Source organism: Aotus nancymaae, unplaced genomic scaffold (genome assembly GCF_030222135.1).
Source record: "Aotus nancymaae isolate 86718 unplaced genomic scaffold, 86718_ANA_hifiasm-v0.15.2.pri h1tg000040l, whole genome shotgun sequence".
Classification (NCBI taxonomy): domain Eukaryota; kingdom Metazoa; phylum Chordata; class Mammalia; order Primates; family Aotidae; genus Aotus; species Aotus nancymaae.
The window spans coordinates 104,068,155-104,089,335 of NW_026988454.1; the positions used below are offsets into that span (position 1 = coordinate 104,068,155).

At 32.3% G+C, this 21,181-nt stretch overlaps 2 protein-coding genes across 3 annotated transcripts in view; both read left to right on the forward strand.

The window, feature by feature from the left end:
* KHDRBS2 (KH RNA binding domain containing, signal transduction associated 2) overlaps positions 1-2,035 on the forward strand; it is a 627,329-nt gene extending 625,294 nt beyond the window's left edge. Inside the window, exon 9 of the mRNA XM_064360936.1 lies at positions 880-2,035. Within this exon, the coding sequence (XP_064217006.1) occupies positions 880-977 (98 nt within the window). The 3' untranslated portion in view covers positions 978-2,035. The remainder of the gene's footprint in view (positions 1-879) is intronic.
* The window catches only part of LOC105709640 (putative protein SNX29P2), a 46,469-nt gene continuing 26,255 nt past the window's right edge, over positions 968-21,181 (forward strand). For both annotated transcript variants that reach the window (XM_064360938.1, XM_064360937.1), the window contains exons 1-4: positions 968-1,053; positions 2,974-3,034; positions 17,338-17,420; positions 19,523-19,556. In XM_064360938.1, the coding sequence (XP_064217008.1) occupies positions 17,415-17,420; positions 19,523-19,556 (40 nt within the window). In that variant the 5' untranslated portion in view covers positions 968-1,053; positions 2,974-3,034; positions 17,338-17,414. The remainder of the gene's footprint in view (positions 1,054-2,973; positions 3,035-17,337; positions 17,421-19,522; positions 19,557-21,181) is intronic.

Consider the following 21,181-nt stretch of genomic DNA (forward strand, 5'->3'; position numbering starts at 1 on the left):
CTAAATTCTGACTGAGAGACCAAAATAACCTAGTTGTTGGAATTACATATAATGTCACCATAAAACCAACGTTAAATTCTTTTAAAGAAGAATTTCTTTTCTGGGGACACAGACTTGACAATAGCTATTTTCCACAGTGCTCAAAAGCTTGATTGCTTGTTTCTTGCTTTTTGGCTAGATTTCAAAATATTTAGGGTAAGAGAAATATGATTAGCAGGTAAATGGAGTTTTCCTAGTGTACTAATACTTCTTTATTTACTGAGTTGTTTACTCAGAAGAACTGATGTCTTTCGGGTTTTTGTTGTTCATTTTGTTTTGTTTACTGATTTTGCTGCTTAAAGTTTTTTCTACTCTGTAATCTGCTTATCTATCACTTTCTCTATATAAGTTAGCACAAGGGACTTCAACCCATATAACAATCATCTGGGGAGTATTTGAAAAATACCAAACCCTAGGTCCCAGCCTGTAGAGTTTTCTAATCAGTAGATTTGGGGAACAGAGAACAGGCATTAGTTATCTTTTATTTTGATTGTTTAATATTCCCAGGTGATTCTCAAGTTATTCCAGGGCTAAGGACTACTGGTTTACTATATCCAATTTTTTTTTTTAAGAATTCTGTGTAAAAAGATATTATGGGCAGGGGTTCACACTGATACTCTTTCTGTTTTGTGGCACTGAAATCTAACACATAATAAATACACAATACACATTTACATACTCATACTTTGTGGATGGTCTCATGATGTAGAAAAAATAGGCTTCACCATTCAGTTTCGAGATCTTTTATTTTCTTTTTCTTGGTCAACTATTGTGTCTTAAATGACTATTTTTGGTAACTGTGAAGTCATATGTGCGTTACTGTCTTTCTCTTTTTCATAGCAACAGAAGAATGGGCCACAACCCGCTCTAGCTTGAAGGCACCACCTCCGAGGTCAGCCAGAGGGGGATACAGGGAACACCCCTATGGTAGATATTGAAGGTCCTTCCCACCTGTGACCTCACCTCAAAGACAATTCATAGCCTGTGGTCTCCACATAAACAGCAACAAGACAAGTAATAGTCCTTTTTTTGTTTGTTTTTTTATATTCTAGGGATAACTGCTCATGATTACTCCTATATATTTCTTGTATTTCTCTCTATACTGTTGGCGTGACATTGACACTAGTATTATTTTACAAAACGGACTGAAAAAGACATTGGCAAGCATAGTCTAGAAACCTTTTAGTAGAATGATATTCTCTTAGTTGTTTTCATTGTTGTGTGTAATCTTTTTTTTTTTTGAGAAAGAGCATGAATCTGTTAACAGATTTGGAGTCTCAACCAACTAGCAGAAACTTTGTTTAGAGTTGCTAAAAGACTGTAATATGATTTTTGAACTAGCTGATAATAAAGTTGTAGATAAGATGTTTTAACCTGTCTTTTAATATCTGTTAGTTAGGCAAAGATGTTCGATATTAAGTTTGTAAATTTAATTTTAAATGCTGTTTTAATGGGGCTGAAAACAAGCAGCTACTGTATGTATGTAGCTAACTGAATTTGTTCAGTGTTTTAACCTGTATTTGTTAAAAAAGAAAAAAACACACACATAAAGTTCCATGTGTAAGTTTCTCTAAATAGGAAACCACAATTTGTCAAATATGTTTGCCATAATTTGTCAATAAAGCTGAAAACTTTTGTAAAAACTAAATTTGGAATTACTTGTTTTCTAGCTTTAAATGCCTGCTTTATTTCTTCTTCAAGAGATGCCTAAAATGTTTTCTATTTAAAAATTACAAAAATGAACCCAAGCCTGTTTTAAGATTTTTGTGTAATACTTAAAAATGTATTAATAACTTATGGTTGTTAAATAATTTAAAAGTTAACAAACTAAACTGTTACATGAATCATGGTTAGTAAACACTAATGTATAACATGTTAATGGAAAAAAATGGATTTAGAATAATAAATGGATTTTAAACTATCCTCTAAGCTTTATCTTGCTAAACACAAATTCTGATTGACTTGTTTGCATTAGCATGTCTCTCGTGAGAAAGAGTAATGGAGTATAAAGAGGTAAGATTACCACTTACCACTGTCTAAATGCCTAGTTCTTCAACCTTTGAGTTTCCCCGCACATTAAATATCCCATCCAACATGTAAGCATTGCGTAGATTCACTTTATTGTTTTCACTCAAAGGAGTGCGTGGACTTCATTTGCGTAGTTTATAACAATTTGTTTCGACAAACAAATCATCAGTGTCACTGGCCAGTTGTTGCTATTCAACCTCAAAAACTTTATTTGTAATTTTCAGTGCTAAATATCACCGCCCTTGAAGGCAGTTTAGAGGGCTGATATTTCTTTTGAGACTATCAGACTTGATGGCTGATGATTGTTAAGGAAATATGTCGCAGGACTCAAAGGATGACTAAACGTTAAACAGGTAACACTAATAGTAACTCTGTAATTTTGCCTATGCAACAGTAATGTTAAATATTCTCAGTTATTAAGTTCCTGATAGTTAAAAAAGTAAACCTACAAAAATATAACAAATAGGTCTATAGGCTATTAAAACAACTAATTAACATTAACTAGAGGCACCAAAATTATTTTACAATATATAACCCTCAAGGCAATAAACAGAACTAAAATTAACAATAATAGTAATGCAACTCTTGCTAACTTCAAAAGTAAGCTAAATTTTGATGGAAAAAAAGAAACTGAAAGACTTGATGGTAGGGATGAATGCCAAAACTGTTAATCTTTTAAATACAGTTTTTTTGTTTATGGTGGCTTTTTGTCGATGTGATTGGTTTACTTTTTTGCTGCTAACCAGCTTAGGCATATTGCTGTTCAGTTTTTGCAGCTGGAGTTGCATGCTAATAGTATTATGAAGTGTGTGTCTGTCATCAATTAAAATTGTAAATATTTGCCTTTTACAAAATGCTGTTGAGTTATATTTAATTTTCTTTTTCTATTCCTTCTCATTATTTCAGGTAGCCACAAGCAAAGAACACATAATTGAGTAATGGATGTGATTTACGAAGAAAGATGAAGGTAAGTAAGCTTATTTTTTGTCTCTTTGAAATAGATAATCTCATCAGCATGAACACATAATAAAACATGGAGCTATAGTGGTGAGCTAAAACACCTAATGCCACTTGTTGAACTACTGAAAAGGCTTAGATTGTTGTTAAGAAATGGAAGTATTTTTATCCTCTTTGAAATAAAGTGGTATGACTTAGTACTTACCTGGCAAGACTTTGTGAATTTAATCAGAAGCTTGTCAAGTGAATTGTGAATTAGTAGTTAGTTTTCAGCCCTTTTCTTTGCTATAAACTACTATCTTCTACCTCTCCTTAGTTTTACAAAGAAAGAGTGTTAAAACTTGGTTATAAAAGAAGTAACTCACAATCAGGGAAGGGAAAGGCTGGTCTGTGACCAACTCCTTACCTACTCCTTGTCAATAAGAGTAAAATAACTAAACATTACCATTATTTGCCCCAGTTATTCCATGAGACTGATCAGCAAGCTTTTCTATTAGATTTAGCATATTGTTACTGAGTAAAATCACTATTTGAAATTGAGACTTGGTTTCTGTACACCAGGAGTTGAAAACTTTAGCCAATAAACTTCAGACTGAAAATAGTGCAGGGTTAGTTACAAAATCCACATGCTGAGCTGGTGGTCAAAGAACTGAAATGACTTGGTGAGGTTTAAAGCAGGGTTTTAAACCCCAAGTTTTAATCTTCTGTGTCTAGTCCTGTTTTTACTCATAAATATCCATAAGACATGTTAACTTTAATGATTGGCATAGGAGAGCTATGAGAGAGCCTGGAGATTGCTTATGATGGGGGGAAAGGGGCAGCGGCAGAGACTGAGGGAGACATGAGGTGGAATGGAAGGACAGGAGCAGCTCATCCACTGTGAGGAAGACAGCACCTCCTGGTGAGGGGAATAGGCTGTCTCAATTTGTGCAACTGGAAAAGTTCAATGTATTTGAGAAGAAAGCAGAAGCTCAGGGAGCCCTGAGGGGCAGACTTACGAAAACACACAGAGAAAAGGCAAAGCCTGGAAATACTACTGGTTCGAGTCAGGTCCCAGTTGTCACTAAGTGCTGTATTGAATTTTTTTTAATTTATAAGGAAAAGAAAGAAGAAGCCACTACAGGTTTGAAGTAAAGAATGAGTGCTGTTCTTAAGAAAGCTACCCCAATAATACAAGATAAACCTCACATTTAGTCGATTTTATCATTCCAGCCTCTTTATCTGAGATAGCTTTTCTAAAATTCAATCTGTTAAAACAATTATTTAATACTGTATTGCTTCAACTAAAGTTGTTTCTCTGCAGAACTGAACACCAAAATTACACAGTTAAATTCTGAAATTGCATTTATCAGTAACATTTCATATATGTGTAAATATTGAAAATTATCACTATTTTTATACAGCAAGAGGAAAAAGAATCTCTCATCCAGACATCCTGCTCATTATTCTCCTTTATCCTTTTCAAACAATGGGCTTGATCTGGTAAAGTGATGAAAGAACAACCAGCCATAGGCTGTTACTCTTTTGATGTATTAATCAATATGACTTATTCATTCTAATTATTTGATTGTTGTGGTGGTCTTATAAACCTATGACCCTCTTACCATTCAGGTTACATTTTTATATGCATTAACTCATGGCAGTTATCACAGCAGAAAAATCAGTGTTGAACAAGAAAAGAGAACGTTGTTTTTAAGTACAAAAGCAATCATTTGCAAGAAAGGGAATTTTGATTTTCAGATACCTTCATTTTGAGTAAGATAAGCCGGATTAACTTTGAACATAAAGTTTATGTGTTAAACAGCAAATTGAAAAGACTTCTATCTAGCTACCTACATGTAGCTGCAAGATAAAGGAGGTCTAGGCTGAGAAGAGAGCTCAAAAGGCAGCAATATCTAAAATATTAGTATGGCCTTGAATGTGGGCTCTATACACTGTGTCACTTATCCAATAAAAGCCTCAGATAGGTTTGGAACACAGAGAGAACCTCTAACTCAGTGGGAGTCTGGGAGGTAGCAAGCCTCACAGGGTTCTCCACACCAGTGTATGTCAGGTGCAGTCCTGTAGAAGTCTCTATAGAATGTTTCACCACACTGGCAAGAGTGAGTTGGGTACAGCAGAGAAAACTGCACACACAATTGCTTTCACAGAAAGGTAGGGAGGATGCAGTAGCTTCAACGTAGACCAGTGCTGGCCAGGAAGCAGATGTGGACACAATATCATTGGATACAATAAAATGGAAAGGCAAGAAGATAAGCTCCTCCCGGCATGCAGTGCCTACAGAACTTAAATCCAAGCCAGGAAAAAGAGAAAGGGAAAAATAAATCCCTGAGTTGACAGAGGAACTTCTGTTCAAAATTAATCTGAATTGGCTGGGATGATCTTTCTCCACCCAGCAGAATGGGGACTGAAGTTTGAAATCAAGTCGAGGTTTAGAAAAATATAATTATATACAGCATAGAGTTGCTGACTCTTAATATAATCATATTATAACTTCCCTGACTGTTAATATAGTCATAAATGAATATGCTAGGTTTCTCTAGCAACAGAAAATGATAATTTTAAGTTAGTAGCCTTTTAGTGGAAACTTTTATTTGAACAAAAACCATTCAGCAAGTGGTCCTAAGTGGCAAACATATGCACAATCAGAGGATGCCTTCTCTTGTCAGTATCAGAAAACAATGCCGGTCCCATTTGGGTTCATGGCATCAAGTCTGCTCTCACAATCTTCAGTGTGATGCCTCCCAAAGTTGGCAAACATCATGTCTGACATTCACTCATACAAGTGATACAAACTTGCATGGCAAATTAAGGTTTTAGATTATAGTGCAGTCTGTCTAAGCATATTTTAAAGTTATCTGTATGCATGCTCCATGTATTTTTTCGGATAATGCTCTAACTCTTGGTACACTGATGATCACATTACAACTGGGAACTCACTGAAAAAATCAGATTAACTAAAAACTAGACAACCAGACTAACTAAACGAAATATTTTAAATAGTAATAATAAAATTAAGAATAAATTATTTGTGCCTACTAATATTTAGCAACAAAAAGTATTACTGCACTCAAATATGATTAAATCAGAATCAATTTGATGCCATGTAAGAAACTGAATAGTGCACTGAGGTCTTACTTGTAATATTTAGATAATTTTCACTTTTAGTTTACAGTATTAATGGAATTGTGACCATTTAGCTTAATAACAAAGCATTAACAGTTTTTAAATCAGGTTATCACAAAATGACATATGAAAGGTTATCAGGAATTCTTTGAAAGGAAATTATTTTTAAAAGTATGTTGTTAAAATATTACTCTTGTTCTTTTAGGTCTTTACATGAAAATATATAGACTAGTATTTTTAAAACTACAAATGCCTTTTAAGAATGTAACATTTTAAGGTTGATTAATGGGTACAAATATTCAGTTAGAAGAAATAAGACCTAGTGTTTGATAGATCAGTAGGGTGACTATAGTTCATAATAAGCTATTGTGTATTTCAAAATAGCTGGAAGAGAATAATTCAGATGTTTCTTGCATAAAGACAGACAAATATTTAAGGTGGTGGACATCCCAGTTACACTGATTTGATCTTTACAAATTATACAAATGTATTGGATTAGCACCTGTACCTCAAATATATGTACTCTATCACACAAAAGTAAATAAAATTTTAAAATATACTCCTTATATCATTCTCTTTGTATTTTCTTTCATGTAATACAGAAGTTTGTAGGGTTGTTCTATTTTGTTTTATTTCTAAAGGGAATAGAGAGCAATGATCAGGAATCTGAGCTGGCTGAGTATCAAGTATTAAGTTTCAGTACCAAAAGCCCTGTTGCTAAAAAAAATATTTAACTTATACTGCAAAAAAAAAAAATCATGTAGTAAGTAAATGAAGATATTGAATTGTATGGTAGTTTTAAAATTGATTACATGATTTATGATTGATACAAGGGTATATAGCATTAATAGCAATAATGATAGTGGAATCCTCTGGTTTTTTGAGCATATATGCTGGACAAGTTACTAGAATTTTCACATAAAAACTTAGAGGAAGCATCTGTAATTCTTTGAACAAGCATGCAAATGAAGTCTAATTAACCTCATCTTACAGAAGAGGAAGTAATGTCACACTGCTAATTTGTATAGCAAAGCCAATATTTAAAACAAAGTTTAATAACCCACACATTTTTCAAAATACTATGGAATTTCCTGACTGAATAAATGTGATTGAAAAGAGGATAAAGAATTTCAGGTAGCCTTAACATAATTTCCGTTCTGTAGTAATATGATGAATATTTACTTAAAAACAGATAAGACAAAATATCTTCACTTGCAGTCAGTCTTTACTTTGATCTTTCCCCATTTTTCATTCTGATTTCATCATAGAAAAACATAGATAAAAGTATTCCACACTTGCCACAAAGCATGACTATAGTCATTGGTAGAACAAATGAATTCATTTATAATCTAAATTCCATTTTGACATTTAAGAAAACCACTCACATGATTAAATAAGCATGAAAGCAATTTCAAGCTTCTATTCGTCAATCTATATATCAAAACTCTGCTTTAAAGAATAAGGGTCAATTTCAAACCAGAAATATCTTTGTATAAGCCATGCAGTCATGTGTTAAGAACACAAGTGAAGATACCATTTAATGTTAAATATTTTTAAAAGGCATTTCCTGTTGTCAATATAATGTGTAGCATTTGGCTGAACATTCTAGTTTCCAATTAAATATCTGAGGTAATAATAAAATAGCTGGTTTTGGTGACAGGCACCAGTTGACCAAATCCATCATTAAGATTAATTTCTTAGTATCTTTATATAGAATATATCAATTGTTATCAAAGAATATTTACAGTGTGCATTGGGGAAGGTCACTCTACTTGATACTTTGTTTTACATCTCAGTCTCTTACACTATTATGAGAGGAACTGAGAGAACAGTAGAGAAAGTTGCCTGATTCATAGACCACTGGTTGCCCTAACAACAGTTGGCTTATCTTCCTTTATACCCATACATACAAAAATATAGAATGAACCAACTCAAAAATTGGCAACTAGTTACTGAACACTAATCTTACGTTCCTGTTCCACTGTGTTTCATACTTCACCATGGGATATAGTGAAGGATCTATTTCGAGGAGAAAACTGGAGATGCTTGGATCTCACAGGTTTTCTATCTTTTTTTTTTTCTTTTGAGACAGAGTCTCGCTCTATCACCCAGCCTGGAGTTCAGTGGTGCCATCTCAGCTCACTGCAACCTCTGTCTCCCTGGTTCAAGCAATTCCCCTGCCTCAGCAACCTGAGTAGCTGGGATTACAGGCACCTGCCATCCCACCCAGCTAATTTTTTTGTATTTTTAGTAGAGACAGGGTTTTACCATATTGGCCAAACTGCTCTCGAACTCCTGACCTCAGGCAATCTGCCCACCTCAGCCTCCCAAAGTGTTGGGATTACAGGCATGAGCCACTGCAATCGGCCAGTTTTCTATCATCTTAATGCACCTCAGGATGACTTACATCAGTAGGAACATGTTATCTCTCCTTCGTCTCATTTGTCCATTCTTGAAACGGTAAACCGTATTTCCTATCCTCTAGATTCGCGGTCTGCCTTTTTAGACATCATGACATTTTTCAACTTCTCTAATGTCATCGTGTTCCTACATTCTCAGTATCTTGTGTCATTTCCCAATAGCGTATGGGAAAATGAGAAGACAAAGTGAAAGACGATTGACAGCTATGTGGGAAAGAGCAATGCCCAATCCATTGAACAGAGCTCCTACAATGAGAAATATAATTGGTGTCCATTGTAAACTAGAAATTGTAAAAGGAAAGACAAATACAATAAATGAAAATGGAAAAAGACAACAGTTAACATTAATATATAATCTATTGTTCACAAAATCTTGATTTCTATAAAGTATAAGAGGATGTATTAGGTAAGCAAACATCTCTGATTTGTCCAACTTCTATAAATATTTTAAAATATAGACTTCAAAATTAGAAATGAACACTTATATGTGAAATTTACAAAGATCATCAAATAAAGTCTGTGACTGGAATGAAGACAATTTTAAATGTCTTTAAACAGGGAAAATCATAATTATAATGTTGCCTAAAGATATTCTTTAAAATGAAATTAATGTTGAATTTTTAAACTGTGCCTTTTAACTTTCCTGTTAGGGGTTTAGGAGTATAAATTTCTTTGTTGACCAATAAATAATTATTTTGAATTTATTTAGATATGCTGCTTTATGCTTTCTTGTAAGGTAATAATTTGTAAAATAAGCAATATCATATTTCATCAGAAAAACTTCTCTGGAATCCTTTTATCACTGATAACCTTCAGTAAAGCAAAAAATGGCATAATTTTTTAAAGATCATTTTTGTTTCTAGTGAGTAATTCAGGTACAAATAATGATTGTCTTAGAATATGACAGAATTCACAGGAAATTAGTATTTTTGGAGGCTTTTTTTTTACATTGTCATTTTATGATTACAAAGTAATCCACTTTCAAGGTAAGGAAAAATAGTGTATGATGTAAATATGTAATTTAAAAACAAGCAATGTATACTGTTACTCCTCAGAGATAGCTGTTCATAGATTGGTTTACAGTTCTTTTCAGTTTCTTTGTCTTACTTTCCTTCAGTTCCTCCTCCATTCTTCAGCTGTTTGTTATTTATTTGAAATGGGATTCTGGTGTGTAAATATATGCAATTTTAATTTGCAGAAGTCAGCTGAATTTTGTTTCTTTCTGAAAAATAAGCTAATACCTATTTCCAATAGGTGGATTTGTGTGTGGAGGGGATTAAAGTTGTATCATGTATTATGAACTAATCCATAGTACACACTCTACAGTGTGAGCAAAATTTTTTTTATATTTTCAAGCTTAAATTTCTAATAGATAAAATGGTGATAATAATAGTACCTACTCATGGAATTGTGAGCTATGTTAACTGAAATCATTCAGGTTTGTGTTTTTCTCCGCAAGTTTTGTAAATATCCTCCCCAAGTTACTTACTTTATTCTTGAGCAAAAAAATTTAATGTTAAAATATCTATGGTACATATCAAACATGTAAATAAAAATTTATTCTATAAACATATTTATATATTTGAATATATTTAAACATTTAAACAGCTTAATTTTTTTTAAATGTTCTCTATAAAATATTTAGCTAATGTAGCCTTTAGAACAGTTGTTAAGAAATACTCATTATATTTATAAGCAAATATATATTGGATGTATTTATAATAGGTATTATAAGGTATAAGAATCATTGCAATAATGTTGCATACATATTGTTTACAATGCAACAGTCGGGTAAAAATGAAAGTGAGACTAACAATTGTTTCAATAATAATTATCTGAAGAAAAAGACATTTACAATAACTGAGTGCATACTATCTGTCAAGCACTGTTGTGTTTTTAAGAATTATTTCATTTATTTTCTCAACAACCCTATGTATAAAGTTGATACTGGCGCAAGATACTGAGTCTTGTACAATAACCCTAATCATCATGGCTATTATGCCTGTCTATGTGTTTGCCTACCTACCATTGATTAAATAGAAGCTATGTTTTTCTAAGTATAGAATTCAGCCTTCATAGAGGTTAAGATATCCTAAACAATATAATAACATAAAATCTCAATGAAAAATTAAAATAAATGAGAAGTTATCCTACTAAAAAAATAGTCATGGTTACTTATTTACTAACAACATGCTCTATTGTATTGATTTGTCCCAGTCTCTGTGACTGCAAAAATAAAATGGAGTTTTCCATTTATCTCTTTTCCAGTCAGATGATACTTACTACTGAAATATACTTTATACCTTATTATACTTAGTAATAGGATACCAAAGTGAAGGTGAATATGAAAATAAGGAAAAATATTTAGAAAGAAAAAGAATGTAGCTAGAAAGGTGATAAATGTTCATTAGAAGTGCTAACATTAAACAGATAGATAGTAATATGAAAAAGAAAGATAGACCTCTCCTTAATCCTTTAGGGAATGTAATGTCCTGAGATCTAATAATTCTCATAAATTGCCATCTTGTACAGTTTATCACATAAATCAATAACTTTAGAAATTTACAATATGCATTCCCTTTACAGCGAGAAAAGAAACATTCAACTACTGAATACATCTGGAGCTTCTGTTTTCTGTCTCAGAATAATTATTTTCTTAGATCATTACACTTTCCCTTTACTTCTACCAGCAGATTTTTCTTTTATCACTTTGGAAAATTTCTGTGTCCAGTGTTAAGAATAAAAATTTATACCAGCCTTTCATTTGCTGTTAATTAAAATTTGTACTTTTAGAAAGTTATAATACTGCATGTCATGTACCTACAGATTTGTTCAGAGATATTACAAAAGAGGAGTACTACATCTATGCATGCCAAAGGTATGCCAAAGTAATTTTTTTACCACACTACTTTATAAAGATATTGATGTTTGAGAGATACTGTTTCTGAACCTATATTTTAAGAGTTCTGTAATTTGGTATATAATACTATATATTGTATGTACAAAATAGACCCTGTTGCAAGCTCCAACACTATAAAGGTTCTCAATAAAAATGTATTTTTTATTTGTTGTATTTAGATTAATAAGAAATATCTAGAGTATTTTAAAAGTTAAGTACTCATAAGTAAAACTTAGTGATAAGTTCATCTGATTCCCCAGAAGTAGGAAAGAACCACTAATTAATTTTCTTAGGATTTAATTCTAAGGTGTTTGCATATTTTAAGTGATATCCAGATGATTTACTGAATCCACATAAATTTCCATCACTAATTCTACCATTTCATTGTATCACCCAAGAAAACAGTTCACCCTACAAATGTCACTAGTAATGATAGCCCGTGACTAAATGAATAAGTACAAAAGAAAGTGGCCTCATGACAATTTAGTTAAAAAATATTCAGTGAATACAAAAAGTCTGCTGTGGTAAATATACTGCTAGCTGTCACATAAGGAAAAATGGTATCAACTGCAGTACCTTGGTTTAAAGATGAGGAAGAAATATTTTATAGAAAAACAGCCATGATTTACCTTTCTAATGCAAGAACTGAATCCACATAAACTTACAATATTTATCCACATAAATTTACCCTCTTAGGAAAAGTCTTAATGTTTTTTTCTTAACTAGTATATTCCTCCAGCTTGAAGGGAGACAGTTGTCAAATTTAACTAAATGAATACATATCAATATGCTTTCCTCTTTTCTGGTCTTAAAATATTTCTTATGTAATGTTTATAATTTATGCAAATTATCCTATTGATTTGTATGCAAAAATGCTAATATTGTATATGCTATTACACTTACCTACATTAATGTATGAATTGCTAGTTTTAACAACTTTTAAGAATATTATTTATTATTATTATTTATAGGGTATTTAATTATCACAACAGTTCCAAGAAGAAAACAAGGCAATTTTTCTTATTTTAAGGATAAGGAAACAAAATTTCACAGGTTTAAAATTTATCCAAAAATTACATGAATTCTGCATGGCGGGAGTTGGGCTGAAACACTATCTTATGCAAAATAATTTAAGCTTCTCATTTTGTAAATGATAGTGTTCAATGGTAGAAGAGAGAGCAGTCAAGATTGTATGAGAGAGAAAGCTGTTCATGTGCAGGAATTATTAATATCTTTTTATAACCCATTCCAACTTAACTACAAGTATTGGGATTTTTTATATATATAAATATTTACTCATAGCCTTATTTATATGTTTACTGCAGGCATGTCATAATATTCAATACTTTGAAAAATAGCATACTGGGAACAGATGCATGTGAAATTACTCACAATTGATAACCTAATGATCACAAAGTATACAGTGAATTTGTAATAGCTAAATTAAGTAATAATGTAAGGAACAATGTTTTTTGACTTTAGCTGTTAAAGAATAGAATTGAAATTAATTGAAAGTGTGAAACACTAATAACTGGAAACATTCTAATTTATATTTAAAATATATCCAAATTGTAATTTCATTTCTTTAGCATCTTCTATTACAAGAACTTCAAAAAAGAAAGAATTAGGTTGTTATTCTACCATTAGATAAGAATTAACATAACTTTCGTTATTCTTTTTTAAATACTTACTTAACATTAGTCCTTTCCTCTTAAAAAAAAAAAAGAGGTACTTTGCAGCTATTGGATAATGGATATTTTTAAATGAGTTTAAAGGTCTAATTTTGGTTTGGTTTACAAAAGCCAGAACATTCACAGAAGTTTTCCAATTTTCAACTGAGAATGCTTCTTTTGAGAAAAAAAAACAAATCCCAGAAGGTTTGTGTCTAAATTAAACAGGTCAGCAGTTGATCTTAATTTAATTTGCTAAACAATTTCATTAAGCAGTTCAGAGACTTGGACTTCTTCCATCAGAGTGTACTCATGGAAGATTCTACTATTTGGTCTAATTTATCTTTGTCCACCTTTATTGCTAAAGTGCATCACATGGACTCAGAAATACCTATTTGTCACAAACACACTATGGAAGCACTACATGGCAAATCAGTACAGAGTACAGTGTTTTACAATTAATTTCTTATATTATGTTGTTAAAAAAAAAAGGGCTTTTTCAATATAAAAGCAACATATTTCAAAGTCTGAGGCTTACGCATTTCCAGGTCAAACTATTTTCAAATTCAACACAAGTTTCTGAACTTTTATTCCTGTGGCCTGATAGTTCCCCTGTGCTGTACACTTCAGGGTCTGGTGTGCTCAGAAGCACACAGATTTCTGATTAACTGCAAGGAGCAGGAAATGCACTTTTGTATTAGGGAGTGATACCTAAGTTGCAAATCGTGAAACAAATACATATATTTGGTAATAAAATTTTCCCCACCACCTATTCCCACCCTGCAATGTAGAAGGAAGGGTCTAGAAACACATGTAAATGAAAAATAACTTTAAGTATGTCTACAATGTCCACAGCAAAAATAATAATAATATTTTAAGATGCTACAGAATGTTTCTAGAATGTGTATTTATTTACAAAGCTAAATTATTTGATAATATTTGGTAAACATTTAGGCATTATTTTATTATCTGGATACGTTTTTAGAAATGGGAAGATGTAAGTGCTCTATTGTATTTACTTTTTAAGTAGACTTTATTTTCAAGTAATAGAAATAACACATATCTCAGTTCTCAAATGATTTGTATATGTGACTAATAGTTGTGTTTATAATAAGATGATAGACAACATCAAAAAATAATTATTCAATTTGTTAGACTGTGGGTTCCTAAGTATAACAGTAATTTTTTTATTTTTAATTATTTTCAATGTACAAATACATATGAAAATATAACTTGAGAATAGAAGTTTCAGAACTAAGAATGGTCTATTAATTTGGTAACTATTTGTTATGATGAATTGAATTTCAAAATCAAATTTTTAGAGTTTAATCTATGAATATTTATAATTAAAAATTAAAATAAGGTTAAGGTATTCTTTATATTACACAGAACATAAGTTTTATAATATATTTAATTCTGGATATATTTTTTCCTTCAAAAGATATTCAGATTTTACCAGTACTTACTCACATAAATGAGTAAGATCGTATTTCAGACTTTAATGGAGCATTATTTGTGTAATTTTTCTATTTTCCATATCATATACTTACCCATCTTCTAATTTTATTGATTACACAGTTTTCAAAGTTTAATTTTTTTCTACATTAAGACAGTAAAGTTTAGAAATAAGTGTTATCTACTAAATCAGCCAACAACATGTCAACTCTGTCTTCTCAGTTTTTGTGAGAATGTGTTACTATAAGTGATGCAATTCCTCTTACACTTAAAAATATACCCTTATATTGTAGTGAGTGGAAAAAGACTTATAAAACACTTAAATATTTCCCCATAGTTCTGGCAACATTTAACAGCAGTGATTTATTTCCTATATTAACATGATAATACCTAAACCTTATTCCCAATAGTCGATTCCCTAAAATATTTTCTTCTACTTCAATTTTTGTCATATGAAAATTAGCTATAAAAGAAATGGAGAAACATAATATACTGATTTTTAATTGGAAGTAAAATTAAGGATTCATAATTTAACTCCTTTATGAAATGTATACCAAACACATTCAAATTTTTATGTAACACATTATTTGCTCAGAAGCATCAAAAATAGACTAGACAGGAATTAAAATATGAATTATTAGCTAGCAATATGTAGAATTAGAAAAAGTGTATCTGTTAAATTACAAATAAATTGTTTTAATATCAAAGAGTTATATATTTAAAAATTAGAAGTAAATTAGTTGCTGAGCTAAAATATTTTTATATGCTGTAACACCACAGAGACACCTTTATTTATTACAGATAATAAAACTATAGTGCTAAACTAATCAAATTCAAATCAATTTAATCAAGTATGTTTCAGTGAAACAGTGTTTAAGAAATGCAAAATAAACTAAAAAATGAAAAATTCATTGCTTTATCATCAAAAGCAATTGGCGAGGCGTGGTGGCTCACACCTGTAATCCCAGCACTTTGGGAGGCCGAGGTGTGTGAATTATGAGGTCAAGAGATTGAGACCATCCTGGCCAACATGGTGAAGTGAAACCCTGTCTCTGCGAAAAATACAAAAATTAACTGGGTGTGGTGGCGCACGCCTGTAGTCCCAGCTACTCGGGAGGCTGAAGCAGGAGAATCACTTGAACCCAGGAGGCAGCAGTTACAGTGAGCCAAGATCGCGCCCCTGCACTCCAGCCTGGGAGACAGAGTGAGACTCCATCTCAAAAAAAAAAAAAAAAAAAAAGGCAATCAGTTTACAACTTCTACCCACCAGGGTATATAATACATTTGTCATTTCTTAGCAGGAAATTGTCAGGAACGTTTGGCATCTCCTAAACTTGCATCTAATTTGTCTGTGTTTTTGAACCTATTGTTCATACGTAAAGCCACAGTACCGGAAGAAGAGGATGGCTACGGTTCTGTTAAAATATGTACACATCGAGATTTGCAAATATCATGCATAGTGTGAAAGATGCTTATTTTCCTAAAGGAAATGGGCATTCTCTTTTCCTCAGTTCTTGTTTTTTCTGTGTTGAAGGAATCCCCACTAAAGTCGGGACAGTAAGGGACATTATTAACCAATTTTCCCAGTATTGGATATATTAGAATGAATAACAATGGATGAATATAATACTGCTATATCCAAACTGCTACAAAATTCAGAAATGTCAACCTTCTATTGACACAATATTTTCAGTAATTTTATAACTTCTACTCAAGGAAGGGTGTTGAAATAAAACATCAAATCTGCTTGTACTATAAAAATGCTAACTTTTATGTAAGAAAAGTAGAAAGATCAGTAAGTGTGGTGTTACAAGTTCAGAAAGCAGTTGATATACAAAGGTTAAGTCTTGCTGGTATAATAAACCAAGTTTCACTTTTGACTGGTTAGACCTGATTATTTCTATTTTAACCCTGTTTTGATCTTCAATTTCAAGGCAGCAAGAGTCAAGCCACATAGATCGATACTTTCCAAACTTTTGATTTTTATTTCATTTTTACACGAGGGTAGAGTTTTGAATATCAATGTATGTGCTTTACTCCCTAGCTGACAGTATGAGATATTTTAAGAATCCCAGGAATTTTTAGTAATAGTTGAGGTTTCATTAAATTTAGTTCTCAAGTGACCTCTTAAAGTTTATTCATCAAATAATTCAGGGTGTAAAAGTAGCACATAAACATTAATTGAACAGTCATTAAGCAGTATAACTGTTTGTTTTCAGTTGATAGAGGACATTAAGCTCCATACCCTGTGGTGGAAAACAATTAGGTCTTATGATACACATGCCATTAAGGATACTGCTACCAGACTTGACCAGTTTCACTTTGCAATATAGCAGTCAGCTGCAGTCAGAAGTTTGCCCAAGTCATAGGAAGTCATATTTTTACTGCCATGTCCTAGCTACTTATAAATATTGTTATGTGCTTCATGCCTTATGCTAATGGCAATGACTAATGTTTGTCAGTATCTTCACTCAATCTTATTTTAAAAACCTCCTCAGGACAGACTGATCCTAGCTAGAATGCTAATTAAAGTGAGAATGTTTTTCTAAAACAAATAATATAAAAACCACTTAAATAGAAAAGGTTAGATGATAATTTATTTTGAGTATGCCAGACAACTGCTACTGTCATTAAATTTGCCATGAGACTGACTGACCGATATCCTATTTGAGAATGCCTTATAGATGCCTGTATGTGTGATTGCACAATGCTTTAAAGTTGTTCTGCTCATCTGGGACTGTAGGTGAAGATGTATGACAGAAAAACAAAAAGCTGGAAAAAACCCAAGACTGGCTGTTTGGAGGTTTACTGTTTTTAACAATGAAGGTGAGTCCCTTCATCCATTTGTGATTTCATTTATGAACCCTACTTACAAGACAGGTACAGAACACTTCATTATGGGCCCAAACAAGTATGTTTAAATGGATAAAGTAGCTCTTTGCATAAGATGGAAGCTAAGTGTGACATTAAATTAATGTCAAACAAGTGAGAAACTCTTTTAGTTTTAATCTACATGTAGCAGCATAGTGGTAATGTGTTGATTTTCATATGCACACAATTTCTAGTCTCATATCACCAGAATGTGAGGTTATAAATTCCTGTATTACAAAGTAAAAACAAAAGCAAGAAGCAACTAATAAGGAAATATATTTTGTTGAGAGAATGTGATGAGTGTTCACACTGTTTTTCAGAATGAGGAAGGTGGGGGACAAAAGTTTCTGTGAAGAAGAAATGTCATCCGCCATACATGATGGCTCTTTATCGAGCCTTTGTCTAAAGTACTACTGTAGCTATCCTGCCAAATAAATCACCTTTTTTATTATAGGAAAAGTTCAATTTCACTGAAGAGGGCCAAGACATAGGGACTTCCAATACATCTTTGTAGAATGAAATGGAATGGAACAGTGTAGAGTAGAACAGAACCCAATAGAATAGGACTACAATTATTTGTTCCTTCCTTTAATTCTAATTTGTTCTGAAACAAAAAGAGAAATAAATGTATGGCTGGATGATGAGAGATATAGATGATTCAGAAGATAAGTTTCTGTTTTCTTCCTTATATATTCTTGTATTTTAAAGTAATTATTTAAGGAGAATAAGTTACAGTTACATGTTTGTTTAAAGATATAGGGAATTGTGTAAGATATTTCAGAACTTAAGTCATTTATTTAATGAAAATACCTTTCCTAGGACTTGATATTCAGAAAGACCCTCCGGAAGAGCTGAGATCAGTTATGGTTACTATAGAAACAGCATGCCTTCTTCTATTTTGTCTCAGAGGAGTTTGGAAGAAAACAGAAATCTTATCTTTATGACCATCTTGAATCTGATCTTTCCAAACTCTTTGCAGAGTCCCACGTAAATTCTCCTGTACAATATAACACTCTCTTTGGAATTCACTGTCAGTTACAAACTGCACTGTAGATAAAGTGACCATATGTCCTGGTTTATGCTTTTTGTTTTAGGGTCATTATCATTAGCACTACCTTTCACTCTGATATGTGTCCCAGTAGGGATGACAAATTATGGTAGCCTTATCTATAAATAATAATACCATGTCAATAATAACCAATAACCTTACTGGAAGCTTGCTATTTATCAAAGGCTTTGAATGCTTTTATGTGTAACAAATTTTTCATCATAACCCAATAAGGCAAATATTTTATTTCCCCCATTTTACAGTAGAAGAAACAAAGAGTTATAGAGGGTAAATAGCAAGACCTACTCACATAGTGGGCCCAACCTGAATGCAGACGAAGGTCTGACTTTATAACATCATATGCCAGAAGATGGTTATGCTATCTTCTTATTGGCTGGTTGAAAGAATTAGCTTTGGTTTTTCTTTTTTAATATATTCAAAGATTATCAGTAGTTCTCACTTACTATTCTTCCTAGATGTTATAACTATATTTTTATAAGGACTGTGGATTTTAAGAGGCAAGAAAAGAGCACCAAAGTGAACTAAAATTCATCTGGGTTTTAGTTCATGTTATTAATTTTACTGTATTAATAAAAATAACTGATTTGTTGAGTGACTAGTTTATGCCAGATTGGGACTTACCCTGTGTTACATCACTGACCCTTAACACAGCACTGCAAGGCAAAATATTTGAACCCCATGAATGTATTTGATTGCTTTAGCTATTAGCCCTAAAATGGTTCATAGGTTACAAATGAAGCTTGGGGCATTAAATCATTTCAGCAGGCCCCTCCAGCTCTGACATTGTCATCCCTAGCTGTCTCTAGGAGTATTTGATTATCAGGGTATAAGACACGGAATCTGGATGCAAGGAGAAATTCTTGGGGACAAAGGGACTTCCCCAGCACCTCATGTTTATATTAACTCATGTTTATTGAGTGCTTAATAAGGGCATGCACTTTACATATTTTTGTAAACATATTTTCTTCTATTTTTCTCCTTACCATAGGCTGAAAAAGAAGATAATTTGGATTTGAACCAATGTAAGTTTAGCTCTGCTATGCTAGAGAGATCCGTCTCTGGCACTCTGTACAGATCACCATAATTTAGAAACTTTTCTGAAAAGCAGTATTAAAGTTGAATTAATATTTGCTCATAATCAAATTTGTTCCACCACTGTATAAAGAATATAAATATAAATATAAAAACAGACATAATAGTATTGTATAGAGATTGTTGAAAGAAAATTCCTTATCATATTTTCAGATATAAAGTGTGAAAATTTTTACTAGTGCAGATTAAGTTCTGTATACTGCAGAAAAGGTAAATGTAAATCTGTGCCTATACTCAAAAGATGATTACAGTTCACTTGGGAATACAAGAATATAAATGCACAAATGTGGGTTCTGTATTATTATAAAATGCCAAATTATACAGTGTAGTTTGAACAGTGGTTCTCAACTACATATGCATAGCAGCATCATGCATGGTGTGTTTTAAAACGACAGATGCCAGGACCCTACTGCATTGACTAAGTACATTTCTGAGGTCAGAACCTGGAAATGTGTGTTTTAAAATCCCACGGGTGATTTTGAGGTGTGCTATGGATAACAACCACTGGATTAAAATATATGTGTAATATACTAATATGTTAAATATGCAGATTTTAAAAGTTAATTTTGGCCGGGATGTAATAAGATGGCTTTATAGAAGAGAAATGATTTGAATGGAAGGTCAGATGTGGACAGAAGGTAAAAGAAACATTTCTTTTTCTTTTTCTTATTTAGCCCAAAATAAAATTTTATCTTTTAAGGTTTTTATCTGCATTTCAGATTCCTAGTTGGATTGAGCTGGAATGGATGATAAAACATAAAACAATAAATACCTGAAAATGTTCAATTATTTTCCTAACCTATGATATGGCTTTATGAAAATCAGGTTTGAAAGCTTGCCTGAAAACTTATATATTATTATATTTATATTTTTATCAATAATAAGGAAATCTAATCAGAGCTAATAAATGCAATTTAGGCTGCAAACTACCAAAGGACAGGATTCATGTTTTATTCAAATTTGGATTCTTAGATATTTAGCATAGTGGACTAGCTTATGCATAATATATATTTGTTTGCTGAATGAATTAGACATTTGGATTTATTTGCTTTATTTATTCTACCTTGGGGGGCAAATTTCACTAGTCTCCATTTGAAGGCTTAAGAACTTTTGCTATGAAGGTTTTGGTTTGTTCATCTATTTTTTTCTTGACCCAGAACCAATGTCCAGGCAAACAATCATTAGCTTATAGGAGTAAGATTTTAGGCTTTTTCTTTCCAAGAAAAAGATGGAAGAGAAGGGCATACAGGCGGAAAAGGCAAATGAGACTTGCAGGAGAGTTCCTTTCTAATAACAGGAGACTTCTCCTTCCAAGTTTATGCCCAGAACAGCTGGTAGACCACTCTTCTCAGACAAGTCCTTCCACAGGGAGCACTGAAGCCACCAAACTGTCTATGATCAGGAGAAAGGCTTCCAAAGTTTTCCCAAGCTCTACCCACTGACCAATTTTTTTTGTAGGACACGTTCATTTTGTCATTGGTTTTGGTTTGGGGTGATAATGCAGCTTTAAAGACACAGTCAAAAAGATCACAAAGACTCTTTATCTTGCTTTGCA